Below are 24,011 nucleotides of genomic sequence, written 5' to 3'. Positions count from 1 at the left end.
GCGGTGGCCTAGCTCTGGGCACTCGCGTGTGGTTTGGGGCTGGTCCCGTCACCCGTAAAAGGGAGATGCTTCCTGGGACGCATCAGGGATGCACACCGTTCCGGGTGCCGGGCACAGGGGCTCAGGCCGCAGCAGGTAATGGAGCGCCCCTGGGCCGTGATGGGTGATGCAGACTCTTGGCTGCGGTCAGAAGACTGGGTCCCTGTCGGACTTAGCCTGGACAAGCCCCTGTTCCAGCGGGCCCCAGTTTCCCGTCTGTAAAGTGAAGAGGTTGAACTCCATGATCTCCAGCGACTCTCCAATTATATGCCGGAAACCCAAGCTAGGCACACTGGAGTTTTCCAAGGAGCAGTCACATGAGCCCTCTCTATCTTAGACACACAGCCGGGAGACCTTGAGCCATTCCCAGCCTGGAAAGAGGCACTGGGGCCTGGAAGAGACAGGCGAGAAACCACCTCTCCCAGGGTCACGTCACCAACATGTCCTGGCAACGCCAGCCTGTGTATGCCTGAGGTGTAGATCTCAGGGAGAAAAACAGGTCCATGGGGCACCTTCCTGAGCCAGAAGAACCAGAAGTTGTTCTAGCCACGACAATGGTCTAGACGATCAAGGATGGGGGTAGGGGTGCAAGAGAAGGAGTGGGCTCACCCTGCCCTCCTTCCTGGCTTTGGAAGGCAGGCCCATCTCCTAACCCAGGCCAAGTTTCCTCATAGGAACAGCTCTTTACCAGCCTTCCAGGATCTACGCTACCCCACACTTGAGCCCATTACAACATGTCTTCTTTGTGTGAACTAAAGACTCAAGGAAGCTCAGATGGGAGCTGGAGACAAGAGTGTGCTATAGAACAAGCATCTCCAGGTTCTTTTTTTTTTTTTAAGATTTTATTTATTCATGAGAGACACATAGAGAGAGGCAGAGACACAGGCAGAGGGAGAAGCAGGCTCCCTATGGGGAGCCTTATGTGGGACTTGATCCCAGGACCCCGGGATCATGACCTACGCCAAAGGCAGATGCTCAACCACTGAGCCACACAGATGCCTCTTCTTCCAGGTTCTAAGTTCTGGGACCCTCAGACCAGGACACAATGGCTTGGTGACCTCACTTAACTAGCTGGATCAAAGTCCAGTGTGGTTGAGTGCTTACTCGGTGCAGGATCTGGGCTGGGGCAGGGGATGGAGACCCACGTGAGACACTGCCCTACCCTCAGGAAGCTTATCTTATGGCTCAATTAGGGAGTGGAGGTAGAGAGGAGGAAGAAAGAAGCCCGGGAGAAAGAAATGCATATTTAAAACTACATAAGATGGGGGCATCTGAGTGGCTCAGTCGGTTAAGCATCTGCCTTTGGCTCAGGTTACGATCCCGGGGTCTTGTGATCGAGCCCTGCATCGAGCTCCCTGCTCAGTGGGGTGTGTGTTTCTCCCGCTGCCTCTGCCCCTCCCCAGTGCTTGTGCCCTTTCTCTCTGTCAAATAAATAAAATCTTTTTTTAACACTACACTCCTCCACTGCTACCGCCCTGGCCTAATGCCACCATTGCCTCCATTCAGATTCCTGCCTGGCCTCCCTGTCTCCGCCCCTGCCCCTTTCCAGTCTCTGTGCCCTGGAAAGAGGACCCCACCCCTGTCCCACTTCCCAGCATACCTAAGAATAGAATCTGACAGATCTTGTGGCCGTTGATGCAAACAACACATTACATCAGCACCCCAGACACACTCTCTCTCTTTTTTAAGATTTTGTTTATTTATTCATGAAAGACACACACAGAGAGGCAGAGACACAGGCAGAGGGAGAAGCAGGCTCCTGCTTCTCGATCCTGGGACTCCAGGATCACTCCCTGAACCAAAGGCTCAACCACCGAGCCACATATGCGTCCCACCCCAGACACTCTTTTAATGTTGGATACTTGTCATCTGCAGCAAACTCAGCTCTTGGCCTGCCCGCATCCACAGGTCTGCTCTGATGCTCTGCCTGGCGTCCTGGCTGCACATGTGCATCCGAGTCCTGCTCGAAGTATACGGGACCGCCGCTGTGCTCCTGTGCCCTACTGCGTCAGAATCACGAAGTGTAATGGACATGTTGTGATCCTGAATGCGGATACCAGTCCCCCCTTCAAGGGACCCCTCAGATGAACTCCAGAGCCTCCCAAAGGACACAGGAGAAAAGAGCCTCAGGAAGCACGTGCCTTGCCACAGATCCCTCGGCTGGTGGGGTCAGAGCTGACATTGGAACCCCAGTGTGGACAACACCAAAGCCCCCACTGCCTCTGTGATGTACACGGCCCCCTCTCAGGTGACAGAGAAGATGGAAGCAGGAAAAATAAAAGTACCAGACAGGTGTGAGAAACACGGGGCGTGAGCAGTCATCTGGTTTGTTAAAAGATGCCACAAATTTTAAAATGATGTAAAATATCACTCTCAAGTCAACATTGAAGAGTGAGGGTATTTAACTATATTGGGCTCGTAAGGAGCCAATGGGTGAGTGGAGTTAATGACTCAGGCTGTAACTCATTTAACCTACTGGCGACAGGGATGCCTGGGTGGCTCAGCGGTTGAGCGTCTACCTTTGGCTCAGGTTGTGATCCCGTGGTCCTGGATCAGAGTCCCACATCAGGCTCCCCTCAGGGAGTCTGCTTTTCCCTCTACCTATGTCTCTGCCTCTCTCATGAATAAATAAATAAAATTATTAAAAAAAAAAAAACTATTGGCAACAGAGAAGGTGGGTTGAAGGAAGCAGAGAGGAAGAGAAAGGGATGCAGGTCCCTGCCTTGTCCGTTCGGGTTGTTGTCCAGAGAAATGAACAGTTGTCACCCCAGAGCTGGGACACACGCAGCCCTTTATACACTCATATCTGCAGCTTTTCCCCCTGGGAAGGAGGCCCAGGGAAGAGAAGGCCGAGCGAGGGAGGCTGTTTATGACTCACGCAAGGGAGCTGGGGGAGCTGCACACTACCCTGGGGGAAGGCAGGGCTTCAGGCCCTGGGAGTCATTCCTCTCTGAGTTGTTCCCACCCTATAGGCTCTGGGGTTCCAGGGATATGGGGACCTCACTGGCCCTGTCCCCTGGCGGCCACACTCCATCTCTGCTGGCCCGTCCAGGGTGGGTGACAGCCTGGTGTGTGGTGCTGTGGGGACGCAGGGGGTTTGGGCTGGCTAGGCTGGGCGGGCAGGGCCTGGCCCCCCCTTAAAGTCATGCTGGGTAAGGCAGCCCTAGAGGCTGGGGCCTGGCTGCCATGCTTGGTCAGGAAGCAAGGTTACAAGGCCATCGTTGGCTGGCAGGGGCGGGTAGGCCTCCTGAGAGGGAGGGTGCATCATCCCTGTCCTGAGATTTCACACGCTGCACACCTCCTCCAAGGTCAGGGCCACCCAAGTTGACTCCCTCCCCTCTCCTGGTGCTGAGGTCTGGGCACCAGGCCACTGCTCACCCTGCAGGCAGAGTTAAACATTAGTGGGAAGTTATCAGGCGGGCTGGGGGGAGGGAGATCAGGGACCTTCCCTCTCCAGCGTCTCCTCTGCTGGAGCCACCAGCTCCCGCCCCTGCCAGACAATGCCTGTGGAGGAGTTTGTGGCCGGCTGGATCTCTGGTGAGACATTTTTCTTCCTTCCTCACATCACCCCTAGTGGTAGGTCACTTCCTGGGGACATAGAAGGAGCAGAGACCAAAGTCCTGGTGGCCCTGGAGCACCCAGAGCCAGCTTTCCAGAGCCTCCTGGCAGTTAGTTGCCTAAGTAGGGAGCAGGTCCCTGAGCCATCTGCCCTCACCTCTGGAGCTGAGGTGAGCACTATCCCAGACACACCTGCAGACCTCCACTGAGAACCCCACTCTCTAGGCCCGCCCTGTGGGGCTCATGAGGGAATTTCCCCTTGGACCCCAGCAGCTGGACTGTGTTCCCCTTTGGGCCTCTGCCCTACCTGGTGGTGGCCTGCATGCTCTGGCACTGAGGCCTGGTGTGTCGTAGATCCACCCCAGCTCCTGGGTGATATTTCTCTCAGAAGAAAGAGGGGGACATTCTGAACCTGCCTCCTGGGGCTATGACCTCCACTCCAGGCTCCAGGACCAGCGTCTGCTATGGAAGGCAAGATCCAGAGGTGGGGAGGTGACCTGGGGGCTGACTCTTTTCCACTGTGGCCAGCAAGACTCCCCTTGGGGCCTCCAGCCCCATACTGCTGGCTGATGGGATAGAGTGCTGGGAGAGCAGGACCTGGTCTGGATCAAGGCTCCGTACTCAACAGCAGTGGTGAGGTGAAGGAAGGAAGAGGCCAGGCTGGCAGGGAGGCAGGAGCACCAGAGAATCTGTCCCACAGCCCCACAGTCAGATAAGCAAGCAGGACAGTCAGGGTTGGACACTGTGAGGACACTGTGTCTGTGGCTGGCTCCTCCCTTCTGCCTATATGTCCTCCTGACAGGGCCAGGGCTCTCCCCTTGTCCCCACACCTTCCCAGCCCAGTGCTTGGTGCGGAGGAGGATGCAAAGGGGCCAGCTGGAGTTTCTTTGGATCTGGTTGTAAGGCCTTGGCCCGTTTTCTCCTGCCCAAATCCCTCTTTCCTCAGCCAGGTGCAAGGGTCCTTGCTCATAGCATCTTCTTATCACACAGGAGCTCTGGGCTTGGTTCTGGGACACCCTTTTGACACTGTAAAGGTGAGTCAAGGGGAGGCTCCCAAAGCATGAAGGATGTTACCTGAGCTAGATGTCAGGATGTGTAGGGCGGGATGCCTTGAGAGCAGGGCCCAGCTTTGATGGGGGATCTTTCTCATCAATCCTGCCCTGATGGCATCCTGCTGGGCAGGGGGAGGAGCTGGGATGGAGCCACCCTGTTCATCCCTGCCCATCCCTGCTCTTCCCTGCTGGGCTGCCTGCCCTGTCCTCCTCATCCAGGTGCGGCTACAGACCCAGACCACATACCAGGGCATCATTGACTGCATGGTTAAGACTTACCGCCATGAGTCGGTGGGTGTCTTTTTTCTTTGGGGCTTTGGAATGGGAGGCATCTGGGTAGTCAGAAGCAGCTTTCTTCTCCCCTGGCAGGGTGCTGCCCCTGGAAGAGAGAAGCCCAGAGTCTGGGGCTACCCGGGGCTGGGTGGTATAGCTTAGTAACCCCGATGATGGAGCTGAGGCTGTCCCCAGCCTCAGCCTGCCTCAACCTCCCTGTGTCAGGTTTCAGGAGTGGTTTCCAGCCAGAGGAGACCCTGCCAGAGCTGGAAAGGGCAAAGAGGAGGCTCCTTTGCCTTATAGCCACCATGTCTTTCTACAGCTTCTGGGTTTTTTCAAGGGAATGAGCTTCCCCATTGCGAGCATAGCTGTGGTCAACTCCGTCCTGTTTGGAGTCTACAGCAACACGCTGCTGGCTCTCACAGCAACCTCCCACCAGGAGCGGTGGGCCCAGCCACCCAGCTACACGCATGTCTTCATAGCTGGCTGCACTGGAGGGTTCGTGCAGGTGAGAGGCAGGCACGGGGGCATGTGTACACAGGTGCTGTCAAGCACACAAACAGCTGTGAGTATGCACACATACACATGCACACACATGCGCACAGGGGCACCCTGTAGACTCCAGGCCTTCCTAAGAGTACATGAGGAGCTGTGGGGAAATGGCCAGCTCCTGGCTGCTCCCAGTGACCTGGCCTGGCTGAGCTGTGGCCTTCTGGGCTGCAGGTCTGGAGGGGAGTGTCACAGAGAGCAGAGGGGGCAGGAGGCTGAGAGAGCTGGGGGTCGGATGGGGGGAGATGGTGCCAAGAGAACACCATGGAGCAGAGTTGATGCCCCATGCTGAGGCTGACAGGGCTCGCCCACCTCCGGAGGGGTCTGCCAGCCTCAGTGCTGCCTCTAAGGTGACCTTTTGCCCTCCCAGACCCCTGAGCCCAGCCCCTCCGGCCCCAGTGTGATCCTGGCCCAGCCCATGCCCTGCTCAGCCCCTTTGCCCACAGCATGCAGCTGGCTGAGATCTCCGAGCCTCATCAGGCCCCAGTCCACAGATCTCACTGGGAGGGGCTCAGGGTATTAATCATTAAATAGATTCCATCATTTGTTTTGGTCTCTGTTCTGAGCACTTAAGTATCCAGCTTTTGATTGGTGGGGTGGAGGAAAGAGGGGCCTCAGGCAGCAGGGGGAACCCCAGCTGATGGGGGAAGCGTGAGCATAGAGGCCGAGGGACTGGTGCCTGGCTCCACCCCACACCCCAGTCAGGTGCAGGGGGCGGGGAGGGTCACACTATGTTTGGCACCTGCCCTGATGCCCCTGACACACTTCCTGGGGTGGAGAGCAAGGGCAAAAGACAGACTCAGAGGGCTCACGCAAGTGAATTAGTGATTCTTGAGACCCCAAAAGGTTCTGGCTTTTCTTCTGCCCCTTCTTGTGCAGGGCACATGCCTGCATTTTTCTCAGTCCCTGAGACCTGCATCCCATGAAAACAGGGAAGAGAACTGAGACTCTAAGCTAGTGGCTGGCCCAGCCAGGCCCAGGTCCTAAGTCACCCTCCCCACCAGCTCTTTGCAAAGCAGAACAGATAGCGCCACTGGGGACTGTAGGGTCACTGATGGGGACCAGGTTCAAGGCAACTGGAACCCAGTTTGCCATCAAGCCCATGGATTCAGCTTAACAAGGTCTCGGGGCAGAAATTGTGTTTTAGTGTGGAGACGGGGAGGAAGAGGCAGGGTGTGACTCTGGCCAGTCCAGGGCAGGGATCGACAACCTGTGATGTGTGAAAGTTGCTTTTGGCTCAGCAAAAGCTGACCCTGGCAAACACCGTGGCAGCGTCTGCCATCCCCACTCTGCCATGGACCCGGGATGGGGAGGGGAGGGGCCCTAACCTGTCCCTGCTAGCCACCCTACCTCTAGCTCAGCCATTTCCTTAGTCAGGAGCCCTGGGCTCAAGGGCATGTCCCCTGGAGAAGCCCTCAGCTTGGTGCTGCCCATGGGCTCTGCAGGATGACATTGGATCCTGCCTCAGGAGAGAGCCCAGCTCACTGCCCTTCCCGGAGGGGAGGAAGTAAGCAAAGTTGGCCTGCCACCTCCGCACATCACAGCCAGAGCCAGCTTCCAGCTGCCTCTGCCATCAGCCATCTCCGGGGCTGCAGAGCTAAGCTTGTGTACTTTCCACAAAAGAAACAAAATCCACAGAAACCCCTCATGACATGTTAGCCTCAGCCTGATTTCTCATCTGAACTTTAACAGCTGACCTTGACCTAGTGCACCCCTGCCCTTCACATTAGGCCCTGGCTCCATTTCCCTCTGCATCCACCCAGAACCACCCTCAGTCCTGATACTACCCCAAATGTTTGTCCCATCTGCCTCAGCCAGGTGATGAGTCCTAGGACCCATAGACCCCACCCACCTGTCTTCTGTTGGGACTCTAGTGGTTGGGGATTTGCGGGATGCAGGAAAGGCTGGCCCAGTACCTGACCCCCTCAGGGGCCTCTGAGAGGTGTCCTACAGGAAGCTGGAGAGTGAGAATCTATGAAGTCGAGTCCCCAACAGTACTGAGGTGACCTCCTTCACTCTGGGGAGGTGTCAGAGCTGTCTCATGGTTGAGGACTGAATCCCCAATCACTGCAGGGGGGTTCTCACTTCTGGCTTTTGGGAGGCTAGAAACCTACCTACTCTTGGAGAAATAATCCAGGATTGTCTCCAAGCACCATGTAGGTGCCAGGCAGGTTTGGTGCCATCCAGGGGGTGGGCTGTGCCACCCGCCATCAGGGGTGTGATACTAAGGGAAGCAGTCTAGCCCATGGCCCACCCTGGGTGCCACGGGGGTGGCGAGGCCCCTTGGGAAGATGCAACCCTCTCTGCCCACTCCCTTCCTCTTGTTACAATGGGCCGCTGTTCTCACCCAGAGCCCGACCCAGGTCTTCGTGCTTCCTCCCTTACAGGCCTACTGCTTGGCCCCTTTTGACCTCATCAAAGTCCGGCTACAAAACCAGACGGAGCCAAGGGCTCGGCCGGGCAGCCCCCCACCCCGGTACCGGGGTCCTGTGCACTGTGCAGTCTCTATCTGCCGGGAGGACGGGCCCTGGGGGCTCTTCCGGGGAGCCTGGGCCCTGACGCTGAGGGACACCCCCACACTGGGGATCTATTTTGTCACCTATGAGTGGCTCTGCCGCCAGTCTACACCAGATCGCCAGAACCCCGGTGAGTGGAGTGGGATGAGAGGGTGGGGGACAGAGAGGAGTGGGGCGGGGAGCTGGCCCCGGCCGTGGAGGATGCAGAGGGATGCTGGGGATGGGATGGGATGGGAGGATGCTGTTGCTCCTCAGTCTGACACCTGCCTGGGCTTCCTCTACCCCAGGCGCAGCCACAGTGCTGGTGGCAGGGGGCTTTGCAGGCATTGCCTCCTGGGCTGTAGCCACCCCCTTGGACGTGATCAAGTCCCGGATGCAGATGGGCGGGCTGAAGCACAGGGTGTACCAGGGGGTGCTGGACTGCATGGTAAGCAGTGCCCGGCAGGAAGGACTGGGGGTCTTCTTCCGGGGGCTTACAATCAACAGTGCCCGCGCCTTTCCTGTGAACGCTGTCACCTTCCTCACCTACGAGTACCTCCTCAGCTCATGGGGATGAGCGTGGCCAGGTGAGGCCTGTAGCTCCCGGCCAGACCACTGCCCAGCCGCCCAGACTGGAGGCCAAGGTGAAAGCACCAGCTTGCGATTCCAATTCGAGGGGCCTGGCCTTTCCTTAAGGGTAGGCAGTGGCGGGGAGCAGCAGGAGGCCCAGGGCCCTGGACTCCGGGAAGGCAAGGCTGGCTTCGGCCACCCAGCTGCACTTGCCTGCATTCCCACGCTCCCGGAGAGGCCGTGAAGCACACTCATTGGCCAGTGGTGCTGGTGACATCCCAGGGACTTCACCCTCAGAGAGCTCTCAGAGCCTGCACTCCTGGGCAGCACTCCATCCTCCCCTGCCCCCACCTCACCTCCTTTCTAACTGCTCCACCTCACCCCCACTGGAGAGCAGCCTGCAGTCTCCTCTGGTCCAGAATCCTTCAGCGGCTCCCTTGGCCTCTGGGGACAAGCCCCACCTCCCCCACCCCCGGGGCCCTCCCTGCCTATTCCCCCTCTTCTCCCTGGGGGGTTTGGCAGCCCAGCCCTGCCCAGGGATTGCAAACTGGACTATCCTTGGCCTTGGCCGGGAAGGCTTATTCCCTCCTGGCCGGAGGGGGCAGCGCCCACACGGGGACTCCATCTCTCCTTGGCTGAACCTGCTCCTGGGCCCAGGCTGAGCACCTCTCCTGGAGTCCTTCCTGGCGAGCACAGGAGTCTCCCTTGCCCCCACTGGCTGTGGGTTTTCACACCACCTCCACCGGGCCCCTGGTCCCTCCCACATCTCCCACAGGCCAAGATCACAGCCCTCCCTGTGCTTTGCCGTGGTTGTTGGGTTGTTGTTTTGATTCTCAACCTAACCCCATTATACCGAGAGCTCCTTGAGGTCGGGCGTCAGACTTACAATGGGATCCCCTACTCCAACCACCACACCTGTTCCCTGGGTCCTGTCTCCGCCCCCACGTTTCCACTGAGAGGTTTGGCCTGCCTGGCCCCTCTCGGAGCCATCTCTGGTGGCGTGGTGCCAGGAGTCGGGGCCGCTTTTCCAGGGTGTCTGCCTGGCCCACTCTCATTGATGGTGCTTGTTTGCTTTACCCACCTCAACTGCTAAGTGGCAATTAAAAGCTGGCCAAGAAGGTTTACTTGATTGGCAATAAAGATGAGCAGAGTTTGTACCCACCAGTGTCCCGATCTGGTTTGAGATCAACCTTGGCCCACTTTATGATGACCTGAATGCCCGGAATTCCTGCCATTTGCTGGGGGCTCCCTATAAAAACCGTGACAATAGTGGTACCTGGATGGCTTAGTTGGTGGAGCATGAGACTCTGAATCTCGGGTTGTAAGTTCGAGTCCCACATTGGGCACACTTAAAAAAACTAAAATGAAATCTTAAAAAGAACCCACACTGTTATCATCATTTATAAGGTTATAGCTATGATCACAGCCTCAGTTCAGAGACAGTGTGTAACCTGTCCAGGGTCACACATCTCACCTGGACACATCTGAGCCTCCAGCTCCAGAGCCCTTACTCTGCTCCTCTGCTCTACTTGGGGCCTGTGACAGTCTCCCATCAAAGTTCAGACTCCCCCAGCCTAGGCCTGATGGCATTGGCCCCCACGTGTGCCTGTCAGAGCCCTCCTTCACTGGATCATGGGCTACCAACTATGGGTGGCCCCCAAATCAGTCTCCTCTTCTTCTACTGTCACAGTGTGACCGCAGCGGCTGTGGATGGGGAGTCAGGCTCTGCTCCCTAACCTCCCTTGCAACTCAATGTGCCCACATATGTGGACTCTTGCTCGAAAAATGTGTGATGTGTGCAATTGCCCTCTCTTGTCCTTGAGGAGATTCCTCACTGGCTCTGGTGAGGATGTGGGAGACACTTCCCTGGCCGGGACCCTGGGTGAGGGGAGCACAGCCCATCTGACCACCCAAGCCCCTGCACTCTGTCACTTGCTTGCTCTGCTAGTTTTGCCTTGCCCTTACTGACACAGTAGGTAGGGGTCTGCCAGTTGCCAGGTCAGGGATGAATCCAGTGTGGTCTGTGGAGCAGGGGCATTTGGCTGGAAATGCAGAATCCTGAGTCCCCCTGGGGGATGGACCGAATCAGAATCTCTGAGATTAGGGCCTAGGAATCCATGTTGTGCAGAGCTCTTTGGTGCCTTTTATACACGCTAAAGTTTAAGAAATGGTGTTCAGGAGCTCCTCCTAGCAGAAATGTGCTGCCCCTTCGAGCTAAGGGAGCTGTGAATCCAGTAGAAGTGACTTGAACTCCTAACTCCGGTGGCCTCTCCTCCTGCTCAGACTCAGGAAGCCGGTGTTCCCGGCATGGAAAAGCAGGGTCTGTCTCGGCCAGTCACTGCCCTTTCTGTGCCTCAATTTCTTCTGATGTCTGGTCAGTTTGTGAGCCCAGTGGCTCTCCAGCATCGCTGCAGTGCCAGAGGTTTGGGGCTGGATACAAGCAGTGATGGTACCACAGTCATTGGGGGGGGGAGGGGGGGCGGGTTGCATGTGAAAGAGGAGGTGGCACATACAAATAGGCAAGAAGGGAGCCAGAGGTCAGAGTGGTCTCTGTAGTTTGCCCTTAGTCACATTACCAGTCAGCAAGAGAATAAAACTGAAAAATCCTTTTTTTTTTTTTTTTTAAAAAAAAAGCTTTTATTTATTTATTCATGAGAGACACAGAGAGAGGCAGACACAGGCAGAGGGCAAAGCAGGCTCCATGCAGGGAGCCTGATGTGGGACTAGGTCCCAGGACCTCAGGACCATGACCAGAGCCCAAGGCAGACACTCAGTCACTGAGCCACCCAGGTGCCCCTAAAAATTCTTTCATGATTCGGTTTTAGTTAAATCTTCTTTTGGGGGTAGTAATTACACCCATAAGCCTGCCTTTGTACTGTCAGCTTTCCCTATTGGGTTCCTTCCAGAGGTGTCTCTGGGGGCTGGAGCTCTTCCCCTCTAGCTCCTCACTTTCAACCAGAGGGAATGTAGGCCTCCCATGGGGCCGGCCATTCAGTTCCAGGCCCGCTTCTTCCACTCCCCTGACCAGCACTGCTAGCTGGGCTCACGGGCTGCTGCCACAGAGCTGGAGTGAGGCTAGGGTTAAGTGTGACGTGATTAGTGAGAAAACAACTCATTTCACTTTCAGGGGCCCAGGAAAAGGTCACAACAGCTTGGGAAAGAGGGTGGAAAGACAAAGATCAGGCAGGAAGTGGCCAAAGGTTTCTTTCTTTTTCTTTCTTTCTTTCTTTCTTTCTTTCTCTTTCTTTCTTTCTTTCTTTCTTTCTTTCTTTCTTTCTTTCTTTCTTTCTTTCTTTCTTTCTTTCTTTCTTTCTTTTCTTTCTTTCTTTCTTTCTTTCTTTCTTTCTTTCTTTCTTTCTTTCTTTCTTTCTTTCTTTCTTTCAGTAGGCTCCACTCTAAGCATGGAGCCCAACACGAGATTTGAATTCACAACTCTGAGATCAAGACCTGAGCTGAGGGCGATCCCTGGGTGGCTCAGTGGTTTGGCGCCTGCCTTTGGCCCAGGGTGTGATCCTGGAGACCCGGGATCGAGTCCCACATCGGGCTCCCTGCGTGGAGCCTGCTTATCGCTCTGCCTGTGTCTCTGCCTCTGTGTGTGTGTGTCTCATGAATAAATAAATAAAATCTTAAAAAAAAAAAAAGGAAAAAAGGGAGAAAAAAAAAGACCTGAGTTGAGATCAAGAGTCAGATGCTTAACTGACTGAGCCACACAGGTGTCCCTGTGGCCAAGGATATTTTTAAAAGCCACATGTTTTTACATCAGCAGGGTCTCATAATACTCATGTTAAATTCCTCAAAGAGGGATCCCTGGGTGGCGCAGCGGTTTGGTGCCCGCCTTTGGCCCAGGGCGTGATCCTGGAGACCCGGGATTGAATCCCACGTCGGGCTCCTGGTGCATGGAGCCTGCTTCTCCCTCCGCCTATGTCTCTGCCTCTCTCTCTCTCTCCCTGTGTGTGACTATCATAAATAAATAAAAATTAAAAAAAAAAAAATTCCTCAAAGAATTAACGTGTTGTTAGAGGTCATCATTCTTTTTGAGAGCTCACTGAGATGGAAGGATTAGTAGGATAGGAGTAAAGAACACAAATCCCTGAGAACCAAATAGCAAATGTACCTGCTTTGAGCTTGCCAGTGGGGGTAGTGTCTGAGGCTTGTGTGTAAGGAGCCTGTGACTTGGACAAATGTAAATCACATCTCACTGGTTTCGTGCTGTTAAACATGACACTTATTTTTCAGTGATCACAGTAGGAGAAATTACAGGTGACTAACTTACATGGATAGTGACACGAGGACTCCAGTGCAGGGTTGGGGGAAAGGACATACCTTGGGACAATTCTGGCTGAGATCTCTGCTTCCAGACTCACTAAACAGCTGAGCCATGGGGATTCACTTTGCAAATGTGCCTGCTTTGGTGTTTCCAGCCCAACCACTGTCCTGAGCCCCAGGTGCACACTGCTGGCTGTCCCTGGTCACACATGCTTGAGCATCCCAGAAGTGCCTCACGTGTCCTCCCAGCCTGCTCCTGCTGCAGTGCTCTGTGGCACAGCTATGTCGTCAGGCCAGATGTCTTGGAGCAGCTCCCCTCCTCCAAATCAAAGGAGTCCCCAGCTCCTGCTAACCCTGCTCTTAAAGTTTTCTAGGAATCACTCCCTCTTTCTTTGTCCTCAAACCACAGCCTGGTCCTGCCCTGAATCTGAACAAATAAGTTTTTCCTACTTTCCTTGTCCCCCTCAATGGCTTTCCATCACTCTGAGGAATCTGGGCAAGCTCCTTCTACAACCTTCAAGGCCTTCAGACATTCACCTTCTCTTGGTTCCTTAAACAACCACATTCCCCCGCACCACAGGACATCTGCGTTCTCACCGTTCTCACTGCCTGTGTGCCTCCCACTCCTCCTTCTGCTGTCATCACCACTTCCTTAGAGAAACTTTCCTCAGCCCCTCTGTCTAGGTCAAGTTCCTTTGGCTTATGCCAGTGGTTTAGAATCACCTGGGGGGCTTATTAAAATACAGATTGCTGGGTCTCATCCTGGGACTTTTGATTCAGTAGGTTTGAGAAGAATTTGTGCTTCACTAAGTTCCTACTGATGCTGCCGGTGTGAGCCACAGCTTGAGAGCCAGTAGCTTGCACTTTCGTGTAATCCCCTCTTCATCTGTAAGCACACACTTTTGTGTGTGTGATTCTTTTATTATAATTGTCTCTCCTCTAAGCTATGAGCCCCGTCAAGCAGAGACCTTGTCTGCTTTTGTTCATCATCAGAATGTTAGCTGGCACACAGAGTTGCTCAATAATGAGCTTTGAACAGATGAATGAATGAGTAAATGAAAGAAAGAAAACTGGTCTTCCCAACTTCCCCTCTGGCAGGCTGGTGCTCTAGGCTTTACCGGAGCCCTCCTACTTCAAGGCAACTAGATTACAGATCCATTATTACATATGATCTTAAAACCATTGCTAACTTTTCAAGAAGTAAGGGAACTTCCCAAGGGCCCTTCCAATCAAGGAAGTAAGTGTGAATCAGGGTGATAAATTGGAGCTACCTTTCCGGCTCACATGAATGCTGAGACCTTGGAGGTTAAAAAACTTCATGGAGGGGATCCCTGGGTGGCTCAGCGATTTCGCGCCTGCCTTTGGCCCAGGGTGTGATCCTGGAGTCCCGGGATCGAGTTCCGCGTCGGGCTCCCGGCATGGAGCCTGCCTGTGTCTCTGCCTCTCTCTCTCTATGTCTATCATAAATAAAGAAATTAATTAATTAATTAAAAAAAAAAAAAAAAACAACTTCATGGAGGGCAGCCCAGGTGGCTCAGCGGTTTAGCGCCACCTTCAGCCCAGGATGTGATCCTGGAGACCTAGGATCGAGTCCCGCGTCGGGCTCCCTGCATGGAGCCTGCTTCTCCCTCTGCCTGTGTCTCTGCCTCTCTCTCCATGTCTCTCATGAATAAATAATCTTTAAAAAAAGAAATTAAGAATAAGATAGTCTCTGTGAACCAGGAACCATACGCCTACTTGGGTTCTTCAGGTCTGGGACGTTTTTCTCCGGGAACTTAACTGATTATGGTAGAAGCGCCCTCTCGTGCTTGGTAGGAGTAACTACAGATTTTTTGAAGGAGCATTTCCTAAATCAAACCTTTGGTTTTCCAGAGATGAAAAATAAAAAATATTTTTAAAAGATGTTATTTATTGATTTATTCATGAGAGACACACAGAGAGAGGCAGAGACACAGGCAGAGGGAGAAGCCAGATCCATGCGGGGAGCCCGATGCGGGACTCGATCCTGAGACCCCAGGATCATGCCCTGGGCCAAAGGCAGGCGCGAAACCGCTGAGCCACCCAGGCATCCCCTGACGAAATATTTTTAAAAATTACTCCCACAACCAGAAATTAACAAACACACAATGAAAAAAAAAAAGCCACCGTGAGTTAAAGCATCAAAAGAAACAAAAGCAACAGATTTAGCCCCCCACCAAGGATTTCAGATACTAGATTTCTCAGATACAGCATGTCAGGATAATCATTCATGAAAATTTTGAATATATAAAAAAATTAGAAGAAGCAAGAGAGTATAAATGTGATTATTTATATACATATTTTTTTTTTTTCCTAAGGTTTTATTTATTTATTAATGGGAGAGAGAGAGGCAGAGGGATGAGCAGGCTCCATGCAGGGAGCCTGACAAGGGACTCGATCCCGGGTCTCCAGGATAAAGCCCCAGGTGGAAGGCTGCGCCAAACTGCTGAGCCACCGGAGCTGTCCTGATTATTTATATTTGAAAAAAAAGAAAAACAATCGTGGCTGAAGAGAGCTGGAAGCTTAGGTGGGAAGAAGTTACTCAGCGTGCAGGGCAGAGACACATGTCAGGGAGCCTGTCTGTGGGCTTGTGGGCTTCCTGCACCCAGTTTATCATCTTCTCAGGACCCAGGGTGATGACTAAGCGGTGAACATTTTGCTTTTATTTTTGTAATTTTTAAAGATTTATTTATTTATTTGAGAGATGGGAAGGGACCGAGAGAGAGGAAGAGAGAAGATTTCCAAGACTCCCCACTGAGCATGGAGCCGGATCTGGGGCTCGATCTCACAACCTCAGAGATCACCACCAGACCAAAACCAGGAGTCAGCGCTTTAATGGACTGCACCACCCAGGCGCCCCAACAGTAAACATCTTATAAATGTTCATTTGTGGGGTGCCTGAGTGGCTCAGTCAGTTGAGAGTCTGCCTTCGGCCCAGGGCGTGATCCCCGGGTCAGGGAATCGAGTCCCACATCCGCTCCTGGCAGGGAGCCTGCTTTTCCCTCTGCCTGTGCCTCTGCCTCTGTGTGTGTGTGTCTCATGAACAAATAAATACTCTTTTTAAAAAATAAATAAAATGACCGTCTTAGTTTGTTTACTTGTCTCTTCTTGATCTCCCTCTACCAGAAAGTAAGGGCTTAGAGAGGAGGGATCCTTCCGTCTTGTTCTGTATGAGCTGCAGGGTCCCAGAACGGGGCCTGCCCGACCCACAAGCAAAAAGGTCAATAAATACTGCTTGAAGGGGCCAATAAAGTCTCCCACAGACAGGCAAAGCATGACGTAGGACAGCGATGCACGAAAGGAAGGAGCCCCTTGTGGCTTTAAAAGAAAAGCTCTGGGAGGAAGCTGGTAATAGGGCCACCTTTTCGAAAAGGGACAATTTAGCTTTTTCCGCAATGGGTTCGCTGCCAGAATGCAGGTGTGAAATCTACCATTAAACCTAAACCAAAATGGGAAAGGAAAAGACTCACATCAACATCGTCATTGGACACGTAGATTCGGGCAAGCCTACCACTATTGGCCGTCTGGTCTACAAGCGTGGTGGGATCGATGAAAGAACTATCGAAAAATTTGAGAAGGAGGCTGCTGAGATGGGAAAGGGCTCCTTCAAGTATGCCTGGGTCTTGGATAAACTGAAAGGTGAACGTGAAGGTGGTTCCACCATTGATAGCTCCCTGTGGAAATTCGAGAGCAGCAAGTATTAGGTGACCCTCACTGATGGCCCAGGACATAGAGACTTTATCAAAAACATGATTCCAGGCACATCTCAGGCTGACTGTGCTGTCCTGATTGTGCTGCTGGTGTTGGTGAATTTGAAGCAGGTATCTCCAAGAATGGGCAGACCCTTGAGCATGCCCTTCTGGCTTACACACCGGATGTAAAACAACTAATTGTTGGTGTTCACAAAATGGATTCCACTGAGCCACCCTACAGCCAGGAGAGATATGAGGAAATTGTTAAGAAAGTTAGTATCTACAATTAAGAAAGTTGGGGCAGCCTGGGTGGCTCAGTGGTTTAATGCCTGCCTTTGGCCCAGGGCATGATCCTGGAGACCCAGGATCAAGTCCCGTGTCGGGCTCCCCGCGTGGGGCCTGCTTCTCCCTCTGCCTGTGTCTCTCATGAATAAATAAATAAAATCTTAAAAAAAAAGTCAGCATCTACATTAAATTGGCTATACCCTTGACATAGTAGCATTTGTGCCAATTTCTGGTTGGAATGGTGACAACATGCTGGAGCCAAGTGTTAACATGCCTTGGTTCAAGGGACAGAAAGTCACCCGTAAAGATGGGAACACCAGTGGAACCACACTGCTTGGAGCTCTGGATTGCATTCTGCCACCAACTCATCCAACTGATAAGCCCTTACGCCTGCCTCTCCAGGACGTCCACAAAATTGGTGGTATTGGTACTGTCCCAGTGAGTCGAGTGGCGACTGCTGTTCTTAAGCCTGGCTTGTGGTCACCTTTGCTCTGGTTAATGTTACAACTGAAGTAAAGTCTGTTGAAATGCACCATGAAGCTTTGAATGAGGCTCTTCCTAGGACAATGTGGGCTTCCATGTCAAGTACGTATCTGTCAAAGTTGTTTGCCATGACAATGTGGCTGGTGACAGCAAAAATGACCCACTACTGGCAGCAGCTGGCTTCACGGCTCAGGCGATTATCCTGAACCATCCAGGCCAAATCTGTGCTGGCTAGGCACCTGCACTGGATTGTCACACAGCTCACATTGCTTGCAAGTTTGCTGAGCTGAAGGAGAAGATAGATTGTACTGGAAAAGGGCTGGAAAATGGTCCCAAGTTCTTGGAATCTGGGGATGCTGCCATTGTTGATATGGCTCCTGGGAAGCCTATGTGTGTTAAGAGCTTCTCTGACTATCCTCCTCTGGGCAGTTTTGCTGGTCGTGACATGAGACAGACGGTTTATGTGGGTGTCATCAAAACAGTGGACAAGAAGGCAGCTGGAGCTGGCAAAGTCACCAAGTCTGCCCAGAAAGCTCAAAAGGCTAAATGAATATTATCCCCAATACCTGCCACCCCAGTCTTAATCAGTCGTGGAAGAATGGTCTCAGAACTGTTTGTGTCAATTGGCCATTTAGTTTGTTTATTTATTTATTTATTTATTTATTTATTTATTTATTCATTCATTCATTCATTCATTCATTCGAGACACACAGAGAGAAGCAGAGACATAGGCAGAGGGAGAAGCAGGCCCCATGTAGGGAACCCGATGTGGGACTCAATCCCAGGACCCCAGGATCACGACCTGAGCCAAAGTCAGACGCTCAACCACTGAGCCACCCAGGTGCCCCAGTTTATTTTTTTAGATTATTTTAGGGCAGCCCGGGTGGCTCAGCGTTTTAGCGCCACATTCAGCCCAGGGTGTGATCCTGGAGTCCTGGGATTGAGTCCCCCATTGGGCTCCCTGCGTGGAGCCTGCTTCTCCCTCTGCCTGTGTCTCTGCCTCCTCTCTCTCTGTCTCTCGTGAATAAATAAATAAAATCTTAAAAAACAAAAACAAACAAAAAAAGCCAATGCATTGTTAAACCTTCAGAATGAAAGGAGAATGTTTTGTGGACCATTTGGAGTTTGGGGGGGGCAGTTTTATTAGTTTTAAAAATCAGTACTTTTTAATGGAAACAACCTGACCAAAAATCTGTCACAGAATTTTGAGATCCATTAAAACAAAAGTTTAGGAGCACCTGGGTGGCTCTGGCTGAGCGTCTGCCTTTGGTTCAGTTCATGATTCCGGGGTCCTGGATCTAGTTCCACATTGGGCTCCCCACAGAGAGCCTGCTTCTCCCTCTGCCTGTGTCTCTCCCTGTCTCTGTGTCTCTCATGAATAAATAAGCAAAATAAAAAAAAAACACACAAAAGTTTAATGAGATAAACAAGAAAAGGGACAATTTAAATTAACACAGATAGGAAAACTAGAATCTGTGAGGAAATTCTACATGATCTGGGATTTGGAACATCAGCAGTTGGCCTCAGAATTGTTTAAAAGTGAGTTGTCAGGGCGCACCTGGGTGGCTCAGCCAATTAAGTGTCCTGTCCGCCTCTTGATTTGGACTCAGGTCATGATCTCAGGGTCGTGGGATAGATCCTGGGATCCCTGGGATCCGTGGGATCGATCAAGCACCATGTCAGGCTCCAGGCTCAGCAGGGTGTCTGCTTAAGACTCTCTTTCCCTCTACCCCCATCCCCCGCTGTGCGCTCTTTCTAAAATAAATAAGTAAATCTTTTAAGAAAAGCGAATAGTCAATCACTGAGCTGCCAGGTGTTCAGGTGGTCAGTTAGGACAATGAGCCAAACTGAAAGTGATGATAACGCAAAAAGAGGCACCATTCCCAGTCTTCTGTCTTCCCCAACTACACAGTGCTGGGTGAGGGTCGGATAATGTGCAGGGCATATGGGTGATCTGTCAGGAACCCCAAATAAAAGGCTCCTGCCTCTTTAAGGACCACAGAAGGGAGAGAGAGAAGAGCTGGGTGAAAGGTACCACTTTCAGAAAAAAAAAGTGCCACTCAGTGCCCTTAGTGAGGAGACGCCTAAGAGTCAGGGAGCTGAGTCCTGGACCACAATGCCCCCTAGCAACCTGCACCACACTGGCTCCTTAGTCCACAGCAGGATGTTGGCCCAAGCTCGACTCCTCACCACGCCGGGGTCTGTGTCTACAGCCCATGGCCTTTCCAGGTAAATCCATCCTCTTCAATTCCTGCTCCCCGATCTGGCTCAGGCTGCCCATCTCTCACCTGGACCACTTGGACTCTTTCTGCCTGTAGCTTTCACATTTTTGATCCACCCTCCACGTCTGTTATTCTAAAACCTCTATGAATGACCTGTCCCCACCCTGATGGAGACACTTTGGGGTGCCCCGCAACCAAGTTTGGTGAGCTAACCAGCCCCACCACTCTCCAGGCCTCCCCATGTGCTCTGGAGGGACCGTTGGCCTTTGTCCACCACACTGTGGGCCTTCCCTCCTAGTTGGCCCTCACACCTGCCATCCCTGGGCCCGAACTGTCCTTCCTGCTCTTCTGTCTGTCCTTCAAGCTGCAGCTCAAAGCGTACCCCTTCTAGGAGTCTCCCCAGGCTCTGCAGGGCCACAGCACATTGCACACACCCGTGACAGGCTTTAACCATGCTGTATTGTCACTGTGTGCAAGGTCCTGCCCAGTAGAGACTCCATTTTCATAACCTCACAGGACGCCTGCTGGAGATGCTGCGAAATGATCAGATGAACAAATGACTATTCCAAGTTCTGGCTCCTTTCGGTTTCCCTAGCCTGTCCCCCTTCTTCTTGACACCACGGCCCAGCCGGGATCTGAGACTGTGCTGGGGCCATACTCGGGATCTGTCAGCGGGTAAGGAGTCCCCATTCCCCTGGGAAGCCTTCCTGCTGGAATTCTGGAACAGGGGGAGTCTGCTGGTCATCTGCCAGACACAGCAGACAGCCCAGACAGCTGCGTTGTGGCAAGCCTCAGTGGTTGACTTAAAGAATCTGAGTTGAGGGGATCCCTGGGTGGCGCAGCGGTTTGGCGCCTGCCTTTGGCCCAGGGCGCGATCCTGGAGACCCGGGATCGAATCCCACGTCAGGCTCCCGGTGCATGGAGCCTGCTTCTCCCTCTGCCTGTGTCTCTGCCTCTCTCTCTCTCTCTGTGTGACTATCATAAAAAAAAAAAAAAAAAAAAAAAAATCTGAGTTGATGGGGGATCCCTGGGTGGCTCAGCGGTTTCGCGCCTGCCTTTGGCCCAGGGTGCGATCCTGGAGTCCCGGGATCGGGTCCCGCGTTGGGCTCCGTGCATGGCGCCTGCTTCTCTCTCTGCCTGTGTCTCTGCCTCTCTCTCTCTATGTCTATCATAAACAAATAAAATCAATATTAAAAAAAAGAATCTGAGTTGAAAGTTTTCGCCCTCCTCCCAGGAAATTAACACCCTGACCTTTTTTCTGATTAAAAACTTTATTTCCAGAAGCAGAACTGTTTCAAACACAGAGTTCAAGGGGATCAGCCTGTCCGTAAAGCCCCAATTCCACCTTCCCAAGTCCCAGCCTCCCTAGAGGTCCAGAAACTATACGCTAGCTTCACCCCCGCCTGGAGCCCCACCTTTAGACCCCTCTTTCTCAAGGCTTGGACAACTTTCTCTCAGAGCTTAGACTTGGTCTCCCCGCTTGTCTCCCTTCTACAACTTTCACAAGAGCCCCATTTCCACGGGAAAGAGACCAGCCTCCAGTGTGCCTTCCTAGAGAGGGCGTTTCCATGGGAAACAGGAGGAGAGGCTCTGCGAGCAGCAAGGGGCCCTTCACAAGCAGCAGAGCTGCTCCACCTCCTCCTCACAGGCGTAGAATTTTTCAAATAGCTCAGGGGAGGTGCTGTTGCACTCGAGCCACCTCCTCAGCGTGCCCAGGGCCTGGAGGGCGTCGGCTTTGGTGGGCAGGGGCTGGAAGCTGCCCTCTCCGGCCCCCTGCTCGTCCTCAGTGCCTGTCTCCTCTTTGCACACTCCGGCCACGGGCTCCTCACCCTCCAGGTCCACAAAGCGGGCAAACTCCTGGAGGCTCAGCCCACTGGGGACTGGCGGCATCTCAGAGGCTCTTTCCGGGGACGGGACCATCTTGCGGGGAGCCAGCCCTTCCTGAATGAAGCTGCTTACAATGAGCTGGGGGGGCACCTTGGCCCAGGCCGCCGCCGCCATGTGCAGCGCATCCAGCACCGTGATGCCCGCCCCAGCCTCGGCCAGTGAGATGCCCGCCCTCCTGCTCTGCACGGCGGCCAGCTTGCTCAGGAGACGGTGCCGGTAATGGGTCTTAAAGGCCCGGACCACAGAGCTGGGCAGGGAAGGCGCGCCACCGTCGGCCGACAGAGGCAGAAGCCTCACGTGGCTGAGGCCAGGCAGGCCTGCCAACTCCTCCAGCACTCGGGCAGCCAGCAGCAGGGTCACCTGTCGGCCCTGCTGTCCCATGTCCCTGTCAAACTGTGCCAGCCATTCTGACCAGGGGATGCCCAGGTCAGGGTGGTAGAAAGCAGGCAGGGCCTCACTGCTGACTCCAAAGAGGCACCTTGGCGCAGCCTGGAGCCCACTGACCAACAGCCGGCGCTTCTCTGTTCCTCTGCTGTTGGCACACAGCAGCACCTGTACCCGATCACATGTGCCGCCCCCTCTGCCAGGCACTGCCCGATACAGCAGGGGCACTTCGGCACAGCCAAAAATGTCCTCTGGGGAAAAGTCTTTAAGAGAAAGAGGAGGTTGGGCCTGGGACGTGGGGCCCGGGGGAGGCGGCTCAGGGGGGAATGGAGGCGCCAGTACGTGGCGGGCCCCAAAGCCTACATTGTTCCGGCGTTTCCAGCGGACCAGCCAGCCAATGCTGGGTACAAAATCCTGGCCCATGATGTCAGCCAGTTCCTTGGCTTTGTGGAGCAGCATGGGCCCCGTCACGTCCCAGGCCTTGGCCCGGGCAATGTGGTACCAGCAGAGCAGAGCCTCGTCAATCCCGCTGTACTTGGACTCCCGCTTGCGCTTGCGCTCCCGGTTGGCTGTGCCACTGCACCAATCTGCCAGCAGCTTCTCCTTATTCTTGCAGATGCGTGAGATCTGAGGCTGGGAGACCTGGAAGCGCCGGGCCACCTCCGACTGGGACATCTTGGACTCATCCAGGAGTTCCAGCACCTGGATCTTCTCGGCCAGGGACAGGGCATGAAGCTTCTTCTTGCTGCTCAGCTCCATGGCTTCTCCGCAGCACCTGTCCGGGAGGAAACGGTGAGCGGGGTACAGATGGCCGAGGCCAGGCGAAGGGGAAAGGAGCGCAGGCAGGAAAAGAGAATATCTGAGGACAGGGAAGTAGGCTGGTGTGTGCGAGAGACAGGGAAGACCAGGCCAGCTGGGAGAGAGTGAGAGGGGACACTGGCTGGGTGTTCAGAGGGCTGGGCTGGAAGGAAGGGGATGGCTAGGCTGCGGGAGCAGTGGGCAGGGCTCGGACCAGGAGGGACGCCAGTACAGAGCTGGGGAGGGGGTGGCTCACTGGTCAGAGAGAGAGCTGGGGTTTGCGGGGGGAAGAATGAATAAAGCCATGGGGACAGCTGCAGAGACAACAAAGGAGTATGGATGGGGGAGCACCGGGGACTGAGGCTGCGTGGGGCAGGTGTAGGGGATAATGGGGCGTGGAGGGAGGAGTCCCTGGGAGGGGGATGGGGGTGATAGCCTGGGGGGTATTTAAATGAAGATGTTGGGGGCGGGGTGCCGGGTGGATGAGCAGAGTTGAAGTGACAAGTGTACAGACGACAAAGAGGGACAGATGGGGCAGAAGGACGGAGGCTCATTCGGTCCTGGGTCCTGAGGAGGTAAGACTGGGCGGGGGTCCGACCTGGAGAGGGGGAGGGGGGTGGCAGCACAGGGCCGAGACGGCAGGTGCACAGGCGACAAACGGCAAGAGGGGTGAGGAGGCCGCGGGCAGCGAGAGGGACGGCTGTCCCCGGAGGGGAGGGTGGTGGCCGGGGAAGGATACTGGGACGCGGCACGAGCGCCTGGGGCCGAGGCAGGCCGGGAGCCGGGCTCCGCAACCGGACGGCCTCTCCCCACCTCGACGCGGGGTCCGTTGGGCGCCCGACCTGCCGGCCTCCCCGCCCCCCGGCTCCCGGCCCGCACCCACCTCAGGCGCTCGTCCCGCGGCTCCCGCCCCGCCCCGCCCCGGCTTGGCCTGGCTCGGAGCCCCTGTCCAGGCGGGGAGAGCAGGGGAGGGACGGGCGCCACGGCCCGGAGTGGGCCGAGGGGCTGCGCGGGCGGCGGGCGGCGGGCGGCGGGCGGCGGGCGGCGGGCGCGCGCACAGCAGGACCCCGAGCGCGCCGCCCGCGCCGGGCTCTCTCCCGGCGGGGAAGACCGCGGTGCGGCCGCCCGGCGCCCACCCGCCGCAGCCCCGCCCCGGCCCCACCGGATTGGCCCGCAGTGACGTCCCGTCCCGCCCCCGGCCGAGCCTCATTGGACGTCGGGGAAGCGGCGGGGCCCTCCTGGGGGCGGGGCCGAGACCCTGCGGGAGTCCCCGAGGCTCCGGGCCGGAGAGCAGACCTGGCGTCTCAAGGCCTTCCCGGCCCTGACCTATGCAGTCGCAGCTTTCTCATCTACCAAACAGGGCTAATACCCTTCACGGAGTGTTTGTCAGGAAAATGGATGAAAGCTTTAAGCCACACGAAAGCTGTCACCATGGACAGC

General features: G+C 54.5%; 2 protein-coding genes and 1 pseudogene across 9 annotated transcripts; 2 read left to right on the top strand and 1 right to left on the bottom strand.

Moving 5' to 3' along the window:
- Positions 1 to 3,264: 3,264 nt before the first annotated feature.
- Positions 3,265 to 9,693, top strand: SLC25A45 (solute carrier family 25 member 45). Of its 7 annotated transcripts, none has more exons than XM_077862375.1 (6): positions 3,280 to 3,576; positions 4,588 to 4,631; positions 4,869 to 4,940; positions 5,245 to 5,430; positions 7,859 to 8,117; positions 8,275 to 9,693. In XM_077862375.1, the coding sequence occupies exons 1-6, from the start codon at positions 3,540 to 3,542 to the stop codon at positions 8,541 to 8,543; spliced, it is 867 nt and encodes a 288-aa protein (XP_077718501.1). In that variant the 5' UTR covers positions 3,280 to 3,539; the 3' UTR covers positions 8,544 to 9,693. The 7 variants fall into 7 exon arrangements, with proteins under 7 accessions (XP_077718502.1, XP_077718506.1, XP_077718503.1 ...); XM_077862378.1 differs by lacking the exon at positions 3,280 to 3,576 and adding an exon at positions 3,608 to 3,767; XM_077862376.1 differs by lacking the exon at positions 4,869 to 4,940 and having other exon boundaries at positions 3,265 to 3,576.
- A 2,838-nt stretch (positions 9,694 to 12,531) lies between these two features.
- On the top strand, positions 12,532 to 17,908 carry LOC144292288 (elongation factor 1-alpha 1-like; annotated as a pseudogene).
- A 2,846-nt stretch (positions 17,909 to 20,754) lies between these two features.
- TIGD3 (tigger transposable element derived 3) lies at positions 20,755 to 23,601 on the bottom strand. 2 transcript variants are annotated; one of them, XM_077862371.1, is made up of 2 exons: positions 23,455 to 23,601; positions 20,755 to 22,548 (listed from the first exon to the last, which is right to left on the bottom strand). In XM_077862371.1, the coding sequence occupies exon 2, from the start codon at positions 22,530 to 22,532 to the stop codon at positions 21,114 to 21,116; it is 1,419 nt and encodes a 472-aa protein (XP_077718497.1). In that variant the 5' UTR covers positions 22,533 to 22,548; positions 23,455 to 23,601; the 3' UTR covers positions 20,755 to 21,113. The 2 variants fall into 2 exon arrangements, with proteins under 2 accessions (XP_077718497.1, XP_077718498.1); XM_077862372.1 differs by lacking the exon at positions 23,455 to 23,601 and adding an exon at positions 23,170 to 23,191.
- Positions 23,602 to 24,011: the final 410 nt, after the last annotated feature.

Source organism: Canis aureus, chromosome 21 (assembly GCF_053574225.1).
Source record: "Canis aureus isolate CA01 chromosome 21, VMU_Caureus_v.1.0, whole genome shotgun sequence".
Taxonomy (NCBI): Eukaryota; Metazoa; Chordata; class Mammalia; order Carnivora; family Canidae; genus Canis; species Canis aureus.
The sequence above is the reverse complement of the archived record's forward strand: the minus strand, read 5'-3'. Positions and strand labels throughout refer to the sequence as shown.

Bases quoted from the DNA above. Each gene is read 5' to 3' on its own strand.
- SLC25A45 (XM_077862375.1), top strand. From the start codon at position 3,540: ATGCCTGTGGAGGAGTTTGTGGCCGGCTGGATCTCTG. The intron at 3,577-4,587 runs GTGAGACATTTT...CTTATCACACAG, and splicing joins TGTGGCCGGCTGGATCTCTG to GAGCTCTGGGCTTGGTTCTG. The intron at 4,632-4,868 runs GTGAGTCAAGGG...CTCCTCATCCAG, and splicing joins ACCCTTTTGACACTGTAAAG to GTGCGGCTACAGACCCAGAC.
- TIGD3 (XM_077862371.1), bottom strand. From the start codon at position 22,532: ATGGAGCTGAGCAGCAAGAAGAAGCTTCATGCCCTGTCCCTGGCCGAG.